Genomic DNA, 12961 nt, shown 5'->3' with positions numbered 1-12961 from the left:
TATATATATGCACAATGTGCTATTCACAAAAACCTAGTACAAGGTAGTACACCTGCCTGTGACGTGAGAATGGAACACGCCGAGTAACTAACTGATGAAGTCGCACAATGAGAACGCCATTTATTTTTTTTGCACACCACTTCTAAAGCATATTTAACCAAACACAGCTATCTTTTGTTGTTCTCACTCAAATGGTCGGAATGATCCAGCTTACGATAATGTCCTTCATTCTTTTGACCGAAGTCACTTGTTGTCCCCTGCTGAGCGTTTTCAACCAACTTCTGTGTATTTGATTAGTGTCCTGATTTACCTTTGTTTATGAGGCATTCGCAAAACCTGTTTCAGTGATCTTAGTTGGTTACTCATCAGTTCTGAGCTTATAGAGCGTGGCTCTTTACCGAATGCTGACAAATCGGCTCGGTCTTTACTCATCTGTTATTCTCACCAGACATGAGCTTTGTTCCGCAGGTAGTGACGGTTGAAAGTAGTGTATTTAGATGCCTTCAGCCCGAAAATCACAAGTTTCACATTCATATAAGAGCACAGCACAGACAGCACCATCGAACAAGCCGCTCACCTAGTCGAAGACTGATATAACAGCGTCGTCAGAGATGGTGGAGTTATCCGTTTTCAGCTTTCGCCTTACCACTGCAGAACTACCATTTTGCTGAAGCAGCTTTTCGAATACATGAGTTTCTCCAACACTCTGAGTGCGGCGTTTAAGGGGTGCGAGATAGGATTTGTGAACTGGTCGATGGGTAACTGTAACTTACATTCTCCTGAGCTGAAGCGTAATCCGGATGGACGGATAAAAGTTGTCAGTCTTTAGGCTGTTTATGAGCTTAACTCTCATCGCATTTCGTCTTTGTGATTAGCAGTGTTACTCTCAATTGTCTCTTCAGAGGTCTGAATAGTTTCTCACGGTGGTGGGATGTTTATGACAGGGAGTGAGGAAGCTACCCAATGAAGATGATGATGCAGTGTCCATTGGCTGCAAGACAGCCATATCTGTCACGGTCGGTAACCATTGGTTTGTCTCGCCCCGGGGTCCCCAATTTGACACAGATTTTGGAGGTTGAATGGTTTATTTTTATATTTCACGGGACAGAAGCTTAGATTCAAACCAACGGTTTAGCAACTAAAAGATAAAAATAAAATAAATAGAAGAATCAGTATGAGTTGGGTGATGGTAGTGTGGGGAGTAGTTGGTGAGTAAAGGTTTTTAAAGGCAAATGACAGTCCTCGGTTTCCCAAGTGGAGAAGCATCAGTTGGGGTACCCCACCTTGAACCTTTCACTCAGTGGTTCGGGCGCGAATTTACTGACCGGAAGGTCCGCAGTTCGAACCCGGCCTCTGTCTAGACCTGTGCAACCTGGTAGTAATCCAGCCCTCGTGCTTCCATCTGGTGGCATGGCAGCTAGGCACCGAAGGGGTATTGCAGGTAAACGACAATATAACGATATGGGGTTCTGTCCGTGAACCCTCCCCCTAGCCTCTGCTTCTAGAGTTCGACCTGTGAGTCAGTGGTGGTTAGGGTTTTCTTGAGGACCTTCCCGGAGCGTATAGTCTGACTTTCGCTGTTGTGGGGTGCTAGTCCTGCTAGAGGGCGCAGGAGATGGGGCATTAATATATGGGTTTAGATGCTGCTACGCATTATGTATGAGTCTTGGGTCGAGTCAGGCTCACGCAAGGCTCATATACTTTTTTGACCTTATTGCATAGTTCGCCGATCACTGCCAAACGTTGGACGATACGAATGTGCGGTTTTTGCAGCTGAGCTTTTCTATCCCAATGGTGGGAATGCTGGTTACTTGAAGGAAGCACCTTGCTTTGTTCACACCTGTTGCGGTTGGAAGTACGACTTTGTCTCCAGACCACCTGGGGCGAGATGGCGCAAGTGGTTAGAGCGTGAATTTACTGACTTCCCTGTCTAGGCTTGGGCAACCTGGCAGCCCAGCCCTCGTGCTTCCTTCGGGTGGCATGGCAGCTAGGCACCGAAAGGGTGCTACAGCTGAACGGTACCTGGTAACACCGCACGGCTACTCTCTGTACTTCGTCGGACTACCCTCAGTTGTCCTAAGGAACTGAGTTTCAGGCGGTGTAAGCTGGAAGATCATTGCAACACCGAAGCCTGACTTTCACGACAAGAAGGCAGCTTTATGTCGGGGGGGGGGCGAGGTGGAAAGCTTTCCTTTGACCACAGCAGGTGGTAGTGGGTTGTGATGGCGACCCATCATGTATTAACGGAAACCGGAAGCTTGGCCTCAAGCTGCTCTGCCCACCGTTCGGTGCTCTTCGGTAAGCTGGTTGTCTGTTCATTTGGTTGTTTTACTTCCTGATATCCTGCTTCGTTGGAGCAGCTTCCTGGAGTTTGCAGCAGTTGATCTAGCCTGCCTCTCCGATACTTTACCACGCCAGTTTTCACGTTCTAGCTTCAGAGAGGCAGTTATTTGCAGTTATTTGTGCTGGTTCAGGGCTTGCTGTGTTCACGATCTACGGCCTTTGTGTGTACAGTAACTGTTATCCACAGCTTGTTAGTCTGCCATACTTGTATGTTATCCGTTTTTATTCACTTGCTGAATTCTCATTAGCCACTATTTGTATCACCACTTAGCAGCGTACCATTCAACAGCGATACAGCAGCCTTATTTTTCTGCTTGTCAGATTGTATACATATATCGACTGGATCCAAAACATTGCTGACTAGCACACTTTGCGTTCATGTCAGTCATGCAACCGAGACCTGTCATTTTTGTAATCGCTTTCTCCCCCATCTTTTTTCTCAGATCGTGTGCCACCTCTCCGGAACTTTCATGTATACAAGCATGGTAAGTCTGTTTGTACATATATATGCACACAGGTTCGTGTGCGTGTGCATTTAGTATCTGTGTTCTGTTCACTTTTGTGTATGCATGTACACGCATTTCCTCTTGATTCTAATATGGATCGTAGGCAGTGTTCATCCATTCTCAGTTGTTCCGAAGGATTGTTCACTACTCTGTCGTTTGACAGTCATCTGGTTTCCCTCGTCTCTTTGGTTTTCGAAGTTTGGCGTAGTTGCAGTCGACCGTTTTGTTGTCCTTGGATTTAGTTACGTGACTCGGGAAAAATAACGTCAGTCAGAAATCTAACTGTACATACTGTGTCACACCTACATTGTTTTTCCTGAATATAAGTTTGCCTTAAATGCAACCGATCCTAGATGTTGATGAGTGTTGTAGGTTTTAGACATCAGATCCATTTGTGGGGAATGTTACCCACAACCACCAGTAACAATTTTTGTAGCATTAGCGTCCACGGGCGTTGGTAGAGCAGTGGTAGCACGTGAGCTTCGCATGTCAAGTGTCCGAAGTGCAAACTCCAGTATGGCCAAGTATATACACTGCTGATGAGCTCTAATAAGAGCGAAACTTGAGTCCGGTGCTTCTCCTCTTTGGTGTGAACTCAGTGGAATAATTTCCACAGTACAAGAGGAGGGATGTTCAAGCGAGAGTGATGTGAACGTGAATTCTACAAATTCTGCAATTACCTACATTTTTTGTCCGATTCCTTAAAAATGGTAGTATGATATTCACGCCACTCACAGACCTGGTGACAAAACACCAGCAATTCAGACTTTGATATGTTAACGTTTGATGTCAATCGTTTGAACAATGTCACTCTTCATCTCTACACCCTGAAGCTGTTTCCGTTTATCAGCTTTCTGTGCAGTCTTCAATATTTTTTGCCGTAAAACAACAGTCATCACCACTCAAACTGTCGTATCGTATGCAAGTAGAAAATGGTCCGTCTAAACTACCTGTGTCATTCGAGTAAAATGACCAGATAATCAGTGGGAGCGGTAGGCCCGAAGTATTTCTGGTTGGCCGCTGTAGTGCGTTTGAATTTAGGCTAATCGAACTAAAATGCCATAGACAGGAGTGCGGTCGGCGTAAACTTTGTAGCTGTTTCTTTTTCAAATCACTCTTCCTTAATTCAGTGTTTATGCTTTTGTGTCTCCTCACCAAATAGTGTTCCAATGGTCTATTTTTAAAGGTTCTCGGCTAACCAAACTCGGACAGCGAGCACCAGCTTATGAAACGTCATCCTCGCTGATGAGCTCCGATCTAGAGTCCACAAGTTTCTTTGACTCGGAGGATGAATCCAGTCGGTAAGTACTTTCTACCGAATGAATATAAATGAAGATCGTAAGATAATTTAGCTGCCTGCTGCGAGTCATCATCATCATCATCGACAGCATGACATCAGTGTTCAACACCAATGCTTTACTGCCTGTTGAGAGGTCAGTGTAACACCAGTTAGCATCGGAGCCGCTGTTTATGTGTACAAAAAACCGTCAGTGAGGATTCAAGTCAGATGTGATTCCGGAAACTGATCTAGAGGAAGCTTCCGTTCGCTCCCAAAATTTCACTTTATTAAGCAAAATCACTGCTTTTGTTAGTGTACAAACAATTATCCTATAAACCGCTCTCAATCCTGCTTTGACTGCTCGGGTTCTCCTGAATGTGATTGGTTCGTTAGTAGTTTACCCGATTGTTTCATGAGCTACTGGTGCACGTGAACGAGCATCCATGAGGGTCAGGTCATTGGTTCTCAGATTTCTCCAGCTCCCGAATGAGTATGCATGGTACGCCACAAAATGTACAGTCTGCTGTACAGGACTGTCGGAGCCAGAATATGAGAGGGAAGTCCTCATCAGAGTTGCACGTCCGTTTCTCATGGCAAAGATGTAGTCGTAAATGTTTGTTTTACATGGACCAGTTTCCATGTCACAGTAACGCGACCGGTGGAATACAGTTGGCTCGTTCGATGGCTGTGCGATATACAGCCTTTGGGCAACATTAGGGCAGCAGCATTGAAACGAAACCCATGTAGTGGAATTCAATGGATGCTACTGACTCGCAGGCGGATTCGCTGCTATGTGCTTACCGATCGTCTCCCGCGTGGTATCACACCTATTGTTTCCCTGTAAACCTAGGTAGCACTCAGGTCAAGAAAGGAAATCAGTTCTTGCTTAGATGGGTAGGTAGATTGATGTTGCAGTATACGACACGAATTCGTGCAATCGCAGTCTGCCGAGGTCACCACTGTTTTTCTCCGTCGCCTTCCCTGCGTACTGCTCGTGTGACAACTGTCAGCCTTCAGTGAATGTAATGCAGCGGTGCACAACCTCGCTATCTTACAGAAAAGCAGAGCTAGCACTAGTGATCTTGATGTTTACTAAGCCGGTAGTGTTGGCGTTCGTACGTATTTAACTACTCAAATCACGTATGCCGCCACTAGTGTGAAGTGTGATCAAAATAAATCCGAGTATAATTGATTATGAAAGACCATATTGGGATGGGGAAAACTAGTCAATCCCAATAAATTCTGCATGCAGCTGCCTACCGTGTTACTCAGTGATATATCGATTGCAGACAGACTCGTCTTTTCCCGCTTGTATTTTTATCGGAATGTCAGATTTCTCTTCCCCCTCAATTGCAGTATAACTTTTTTTGCGCGTTTTACACTAGATAGAGGAAAATAACACCGCTTTCGCATCAAACGATATACTGTGACACACCTTGTATCCCAGGATCTTGTCGGATATCATTAATTTCTCGTGGAGCAATGGATAAAGGAGCGGCTGTTGTGTGAATTTCAACGCACATATGCAGGGGTACATAGATTTTTGTTTGAGTGATCCGTTCAGCTCAAAATTCTGCTCCCTTGCCTGTTTGTCGTACGGCATTTCTGTTAACACTCTTTTTATCTTTCTGTTGGGTGTACCGTATGGCTGTTTGACTCACTGATGGTGGTTTTCCCTATGTCTCAGTTTGTTGGTCTGGCACCATACACGTTCCTGTTAATATGATGCCAGTGGTTGAAGCCTGGTGTGATAGGATCAGTCGAACGCGTTGCTCATTCCCCGCATTCTCCAAGACCAATCTGCTGCGAAAAACTGATGACATGATTTGCACCGTATGGAGATGCTCCATCACGTTGATGTCATGCCAATTTCCGTTTCAGCGAACCGCAGTGCATCGACTGAAGCGTTGGGTGCTACCATTTAAAGGAAGAAAGCCTTCACTGCGGGGTTATTTATTAGAAAATGCCAACTGACCAGTTACAGACTATTGGACAGGGAAGCAAAACTCTCATATGCATCTTATTTACAAAAACTGAGCATTCATCTTCTCTTGAACGCGTCTTCCTGAACTTTCCTGGATATTCATTGACTGTCGCCCAAATCCAAGCAAATGCTACGAAGCGACTCCACAAATTACCCAGTAGATCTCCCTTTTCAAGAGACGTCAAGCAAATTTACAAGAAAACCTACTACTCGCATGCCTCTCCATCAGTAGTATCACCGTTACACTATTAGGAACGTGAGTAGGATAGTTTCAAACCTACACAGTTTATATGGCCCATACTTAATTACCCTTAACACTGTATGTGGACAAACTGATATTGTTTCCAACATTCCGGTTCACACCGTTTACCCCGAACTGTGAAGATTCATTCACGAAGCAGTCACTTTCGGATTCACAGGGTTGCGTCGTCTCTTCAGTATATGACCCGTTCCAAACATCTACACTGCCCACTGTACTTGAACACAATATGAACTCTAGGTAGCCTAATAGTTAAGGTGCGGTGTTATTGACCAAAGGTTCATGGTTCAAGCCCAGCCTCAGCATCCCGACAGCCTTTGTCTAGGCTTTGGTACCCCGGCGATAACTCGGCCTCCGTACTTCCTTCGGTTAGCATGGCAGCTGTGCACCGAAGGGTGTCAACTGAACGATTGATTCCATGTTTTTTTGGGTAAAATGTTTCAATATTTGTTGTCTATGCTGCCCTGTTTCTGCAACTGATTAGCATAGTAAAGGTTTAAATTGTGCATCTCCGGTTGCGTCCTGACTAATGAGAGTGGAAATATTTCACTGATGTTTTAGGGGGTCAAATACGTGGGCGCTGAATACTTTGGACAGCTCACAGGATACCACATGGCGCAGCACCAGTGGCGATCCACAGCTTTCCAACTGAACCCGTACTGTCAGATTTTCTTACAAGCATTTAAATACTGCCTGTTACCGGAAACGTGTTGCTAGATGCAATGACAAGAGTAGAGTAGAGTAGTAGTCACTCCGCTGTAACACGCTTTCGGTGCCTAGCTGCTATACACTCCAAAGGAAACACGAGGACTGAGGTAAGAGGTTTTGCTGCCTTCGTTCTATTCCAAGAGCTAGTGCTTGTGCCGATAGATCAACCAGATCATCGATCTTGTTTTTGTAGCCAAGTTCTACGTAGAGACAAAGGCTTAATATCACAGAGAAACAGGGTGACTCTCGAAACTAGATAGCAGGTACACTGAAGCTTACTGCCGAACAGGTTTGTCTCGATTTCACATATTTCACTTACGTGGATCTTTAAAGGATTGTGCGGTGTACGACAGCCTACAAGCTGGTGCGTTCGGTTCCCTTGGCGGATATGAGGTACCTCTCACATTAACTATTGCGGGAACCCGCTTTTGAAAATCCTCAGGATAGGTTCGGTGAACACTGGGATTTCCGTCAGCGCCTGTGTAAATGATCAGTTTATGCCGGTGATAAATTATTGGTAACCCTATCGAACTGCCCCTGCACTGCTTTGTGTCATGAAACGCACCTATTTTTATCCCTAGCTAAGCTGGGAGTGTTTTCTGACAGGTGTCAGATTTTGCTACCTAATTTTGTATGACATCACAAGTGGAGCAAATGGTGGGGGCGATGTAAAGAATAACACTAAGGTGCAATACCTCATTAGCATATTGGTTTGCAGGTCAATACTTCCATCGTTCTTCACTAAAACATTTCGTCCTATGTAACTTTCTGCCTAAAGGCTGCACACATTCAGCTGTCGAGGGAGTTAGCTGCTTTCGATCGATCTTATCAGTGTGACGTAGGGAAAGGTCTAATTGGAACAAACATTCACGATCACAATGTCACAATGCTGTGAGGATTTTCTCCCATATTGCTGTGTCGTTTGTTGCTTGGCCTACCCGAGCTGGTTGTGCTGTGTATGCGTTTGCTGTCTTCCCATTCACAAACAATTTGACTTTTACCCCTTAGCTGTCATTTCTTTTTACCTGTGTTTTGACATTGGTCAACCAAAATAAATTAGTTACAGCCCATCTTACTGACATCCTCCTTAATCAGTCCATACTTTGTCAAGGTATAGTAGCACCCGGACGAATTAATGCACAAGTTGGTTTTTCAATCAATCTGACAACGCCCCTCCTGTCGTTCTGCCTGGTGACGGACAAGTCCTACTGTCAAGATTTGCCTGATCTGTATCTTGTTTTGTTGACGGGAAAAAGTATTTATTGTATCGGTTCACTGCATGCTGTTCAGCAGCACACCTGGTTGCCATGATATCAGCTTAAGATGGCTTGCTCCCTTTTGTTTACCTGCCTCTGTTTAACGCATATCATCGTGTTGGATATTGTTGTTGTTCGTCTGTTGTTGCTTCCACATTGATTTTTCCGATGTGGCAAGATCTGTAGTTCTGATAGACGGTCCTCTAGTCCGCTGGATGTGTGGTTCTGCTCTTGGTGATGTCAAAATCAACTGTTACAGTATTTCAGAGGTCTCGTTGCAGTCGATTGAACAGCTCCCAGTGGCAATTTCCGGGTGCTCTTCATGGGATCGCTGTTTCCACCAGTCATGTTGAACTGAGGCAATTGCCAAGATACAGTGTTAATTAGTGCTCTACGATGGCGTCTATTCGTGTGTTTAGTTACAAAATGACCTCAGCACGCAGTCCTCCAGATGATTTATTGACTTATTTCTGTTGGGTGTTGGACCACCGCCCCACCTTTGTTCTACTCTCCTTTCTAAGGGAGAATAAACTAGTTTGATTTGACTCTAACTAACTCGTATTTCAGACATATGGTATGTGACTTGTAGCCGAAGTGCATCTGTGCTACGTGGAAGTCCGTCTGACAAAGCTCCCTTTTAGAAAGCGAGAGGTTGCCGATTCGCGTCGTATCACGCACTACGTTCCTGTCTGCAGTTTGCACTTGGGGGCCCTTTCTCCCTACTTATATACGTCATATTTACATATTTCTCGGTGTAATGGAGGGTGCCAGACAGTCTAAAGTCAGTCTAAAGCGGTCGGATCTGAGGGGATGAAAACTCAACTCGGAGCAGAATGTAATTCCATCTGTGAAAATGCTCTCGAGAGTTATGAAAATTCGCACTTTTTGGTCCTTAGCTCGCGGAAAGATGACGTCAAACAAACGTTTCACCAGTGATCCCGATGCCTGTGATTGGCTAGCCACAGAATGCACTGCCCTTTCATTGCACTCTTTCTAGGATATGGAAATAAAGCGCGCTTACTTCTTTGGAAGGCACTTGTTTACCCAGCTACGTTAGACGTTAAGCGTGCTGCGGTAATGACTAATAAGTGGTGATCAGATCCGTAAGATTATCGAAGCTTCAAGCAGAATACAGGGCTCACGTCCTATACCATGCCGATTGAGAGGCTGCGAAATATCTCAGGAATGCTCCGCTTCAGCTGGTTCCTTGAAGTGTGTTTCAAGCGTCTCTCAGAATACGGCTTCGCAGAAGAACGCCCCTAGCGGATCCCTTGAGGTGATCTGTACAGAAGGAATAATCAACCAGGTCCCATCTCATCATGGAACCATCCTCAGTCATCAATTTTGCATCCGTCTAGTTCTGGTACAGAAGATAGCAACATCATCTGTGTTATCAGAATAATATTCCATCCTTCGAAACACAGGAATACTCTACATGTAAAAACGAAGTTACCACACATCATACGTACTCGTCATTTTCCGTCTTTACAGGTTTTCAACCGCCACTGGGACGACCATGTCTTCAGCAAAATACGCACGACATAGGAAGCAACACAAACGTCGGCGATTGGTTCCGATTCGACGGATTAGTGAAGACGTAAGTCTTCAATGCATTTACCTTCAACTTGTAGATGTCCAGTCTCTCTGTAGGTAATGTGGTGGTACGTTTCTGTTGCTCAGCTTGGCAATACAAGGCTGGTACAATACTGTCCTCCTGCAAAACCGTTTTCTACGTGTGTAGATCTACCTCATAGTTGGACTGATCCATAGCAGTTGCACTGTTCTGGATTCGGGATCCCAAATAAATTTAACTTCTGGTGGATGAACCATCAATTCAATTAACTACCGTCGTTTTCAGCTTGAAAATGTCGACCTAGAAGTTTTATGTTAATTTAGTTGTTGTTGGTTGTTGGTTGTTCGGTGTCAATGCGTCGGCGAATCCGGTGGAAGTCAGGCTTCTTGAAGTCTTTGTCAGAGCTATAGCTTACGTTGATTCGAAACGAGGAATTTCGCGTGTGCTGTCGGTGCGTTTTTTGAGGACTGTATCCACTGGGACATGATACGATTACTCTCATGTGTTGCGCCGTTGATTGACTGTCTGTCGAGAAGTGCACCGTTTTTTGTGCCGAATTGGATGGCACAAACGAAGAGGCAGGTGTATCATAAGACGACAAAACCTGAGATGTATTCAACCCTCCTGGATGGGATCCGCTTGGCATCTGATTAGAATCGATGCAAGGTATGGATGCATCCTTGTTGCCAGCCCTTGTTCAGTTCATCCGGCCGAATCCTTTGGAGTAGAGGCACATTAGAATTCTCCGTTTTCCTTTTCAAACCCGTTGGAGCTTGCAGTGTGATTCGCCCATCAGTATCTCGCTCCAGTCAACAAGCTTTGAGGTGAATAAGCCCATATCCATTGGCTTGATCCCAATAGGGACAGAAGGCCTCCTGTGGATGAGAATTCATAGACAGGAATGTCTTCATGATGGAGCTCAGCAGTGGTATCATTCTTTGTCTTCGTTGTCACAACACAAATTACTTTGAGTTGTACTACTGGTTTTCTTAAATTGTCTCAGAAAAAAGCACTTTCCGAATTCCTGGAGTACATCAGTAATCCGGGTTTCTCCATTGGCCCTCCCTGGAAGACACCCAAACTGTTGTCATAGACGTACTTCTTAATCGCCCAATACGCGACCTCTTACTTCCAATAAGCACTAGGATAGCCTTGTATTTTAGTCTCTTTTTCCTAGTAGCTTACTTTTCCATGTTGTATGACAAATGCAGCCTTTTCAAACTGAGAATCACTACACTTACCTGCCAATCATGAAATTTCGCCTAAGCGGGCAAACAGCTTAAGGAACAACAAGATACTAAGTTTAGCTGATTGTATGTGATATAAATGTAATCTAACTACCGGAGTGGCACAATCATCGCCCCATATCAATACCACCCTTTTGGGACGCGAAAAGCAGTCTTCTGGAAGCGGGAAGGTAGCCTTTATGGAGGTAGAATAAACTTCCCTATGAAAATAAGGGATTAGTTTGGCTTTATTTGGTGTGTCGGCACAACTGAACTAATAGGTAACCGTTTCTATGCGCATTCCCTGTCAGGCTTACGAATTGATACAAATTGCTTACGAAACAACATTTTATTAAAGAGGTACGACGCCGAAAACTTCTGGTCACTGTTCGTTAAGTCTTGCCTTAGCGGTAGGCTAATCTACGAACTTCAGTTGGCTCAACTTTTGAAACATAGCAAGCCAACCCGAAAAGCAACAGACAACGTTTCATCAACGGAATGGTATTCATAGTCTTTTCTCTACCGGAGCCATCGTTCTGCTAGGTGCTCTGTGACCTTCCAGTGTGATGTTTTTTACGAATCACAACGTATAAACTACTTTACATACTCCTTGTGTCATACTCCCTTTTGAAAAAACCGTTGCGGTTAGGCTAGATTGCGGTTTGTTGTGGAGGATTGTACCCACCGTAGCTACTGACCTGTGGCTGCTATCATTTCGGATTGAGACAGGTGATGTCAAATGGTGATGAGATTTGTCTTTTTGTAGGCACACTATGCTGGGATTCAACTTTATTGACCGAAGGTCTTTATGGAAGCTATATTTTGGCGAACCCGATTTCCCATATCACTTCTTGACATGCTCATGTACGACTGTGATCCTAGCGGAAAGTCTCAACCCGGCCATTATGCTACCCCTTAGTGGATTCACTGGCAGCGCCAAGTCTCCGAAGACTGTCAAGGATCTTCGAAATAATAAGTCGTTTCATTAAGTTACACTTATTTTCTAAGGTTTCCCTTTGCAGGATGTTGAATTATGTCTCAATACATACTTGTTGTTTAGCGTTCGCCTGACACTGGCGTTGTCTGCCTCCATAAACAGCATGCTGTTGGATCGATTTACTACTAATGCTGGCTTTTCGTTTACCAGCTTGGTACGTTCGCATGATGGACAGGTGACAAAATGTGTGCTTTGCGTTGTGGGGAGGGGTGTGTGTGTGTGAGCCATCCGTGGACCGAACCTAAGACCGTACGTCTGTCAGTACCCCTCTTCTGCCACCTTGACCACTGGTTTTATCACGTGCCCGCACCATACAGACGGTGAATCATTGCGTTGTTGTGCAGTAAACCTCCATGTTTTGGCTTCGTATAGCGCACATGTCTGGTCAGTTGGGTAAAGCTGGCCTGCGACAAAGTTTGAACGCGCATGTTTGTCAGTCGTGACTGCTTTTTCAGTCCGACTGCCTGCTTGTTTCAGAGCGCCGTGCGGTTCGCGGGTGTAAGAGTTTATCGTGGCAACCATTGATCGACCATTGTGTACACTGGAAGATGTTAGCTGCCTAAGCTACTGACCGTTATTTGGATTAACTGATTCGCATTTGAGAAAAACTACGTAGATCAGGGCGCAGGTGTGTTTGCAACCCTTATTTCTAGTATTTGTTTTCATATAAACGTCATGAAGGGATTTCATACACCTTGATATTGAGGTGCAGCAGTATACACCCTACCTTCCGTTTTGTATGTTGGGTGTTATTTACAGTATTGAGGTATCCGCCTCTCATCCATTTGAGTGCCGTGACGTTCGGGGGGGGGGGGGTGGAAACCCCGTAC

At 44.9% G+C, this 12961-nt stretch overlaps 3 protein-coding genes across 3 annotated transcripts in view; 1 reads left to right on the top strand and 2 right to left on the bottom strand.

The window, feature by feature from the left end:
* Positions 1-432, bottom strand: part of T265_03533 (hypothetical protein) — a gene marked incomplete at both ends in the record, with an annotated part of 3279 nt that extends 2847 nt beyond the window's left edge. Inside the window, one exon of the mRNA XM_009168045.1 lies at positions 311-432. Coding sequence (XP_009166309.1) covers positions 311-432 — 122 coding nt within the window. The remainder of the gene's footprint in view (positions 1-310) is intronic.
* Positions 1-12961, top strand: part of T265_03534 (hypothetical protein) — a gene marked incomplete at both ends in the record, with an annotated part of 37256 nt that overhangs the window by 6991 nt on the left and 17304 nt on the right. Inside the window, 3 exons of the mRNA XM_009168046.1 lie at positions 2787-2828; positions 4036-4150; positions 9827-9932. Coding sequence (XP_009166310.1) covers positions 2787-2828; positions 4036-4150; positions 9827-9932 — 263 coding nt within the window. The remainder of the gene's footprint in view (positions 1-2786; positions 2829-4035; positions 4151-9826; positions 9933-12961) is intronic.
* On the bottom strand, positions 12390-12653 carry T265_03532 (hypothetical protein; the record flags this gene model as incomplete). The annotated part of the gene is made up of 1 exon (XM_009168044.1): positions 12390-12653. The coding sequence occupies one exon, from the start codon at positions 12651-12653 to the stop codon at positions 12390-12392; it is 264 nt and encodes an 87-aa protein (XP_009166308.1).

The sequence above is a fragment of the Opisthorchis viverrini genome, assembly GCF_000715545.1.
Source record: "Opisthorchis viverrini unplaced genomic scaffold opera_v5_51, whole genome shotgun sequence".
Taxonomy (NCBI): Eukaryota; Metazoa; Platyhelminthes; class Trematoda; order Opisthorchiida; family Opisthorchiidae; genus Opisthorchis; species Opisthorchis viverrini.
The sequence above is the reverse complement of the archived record's forward strand: the minus strand, read 5'-3'. Positions and strand labels throughout refer to the sequence as shown.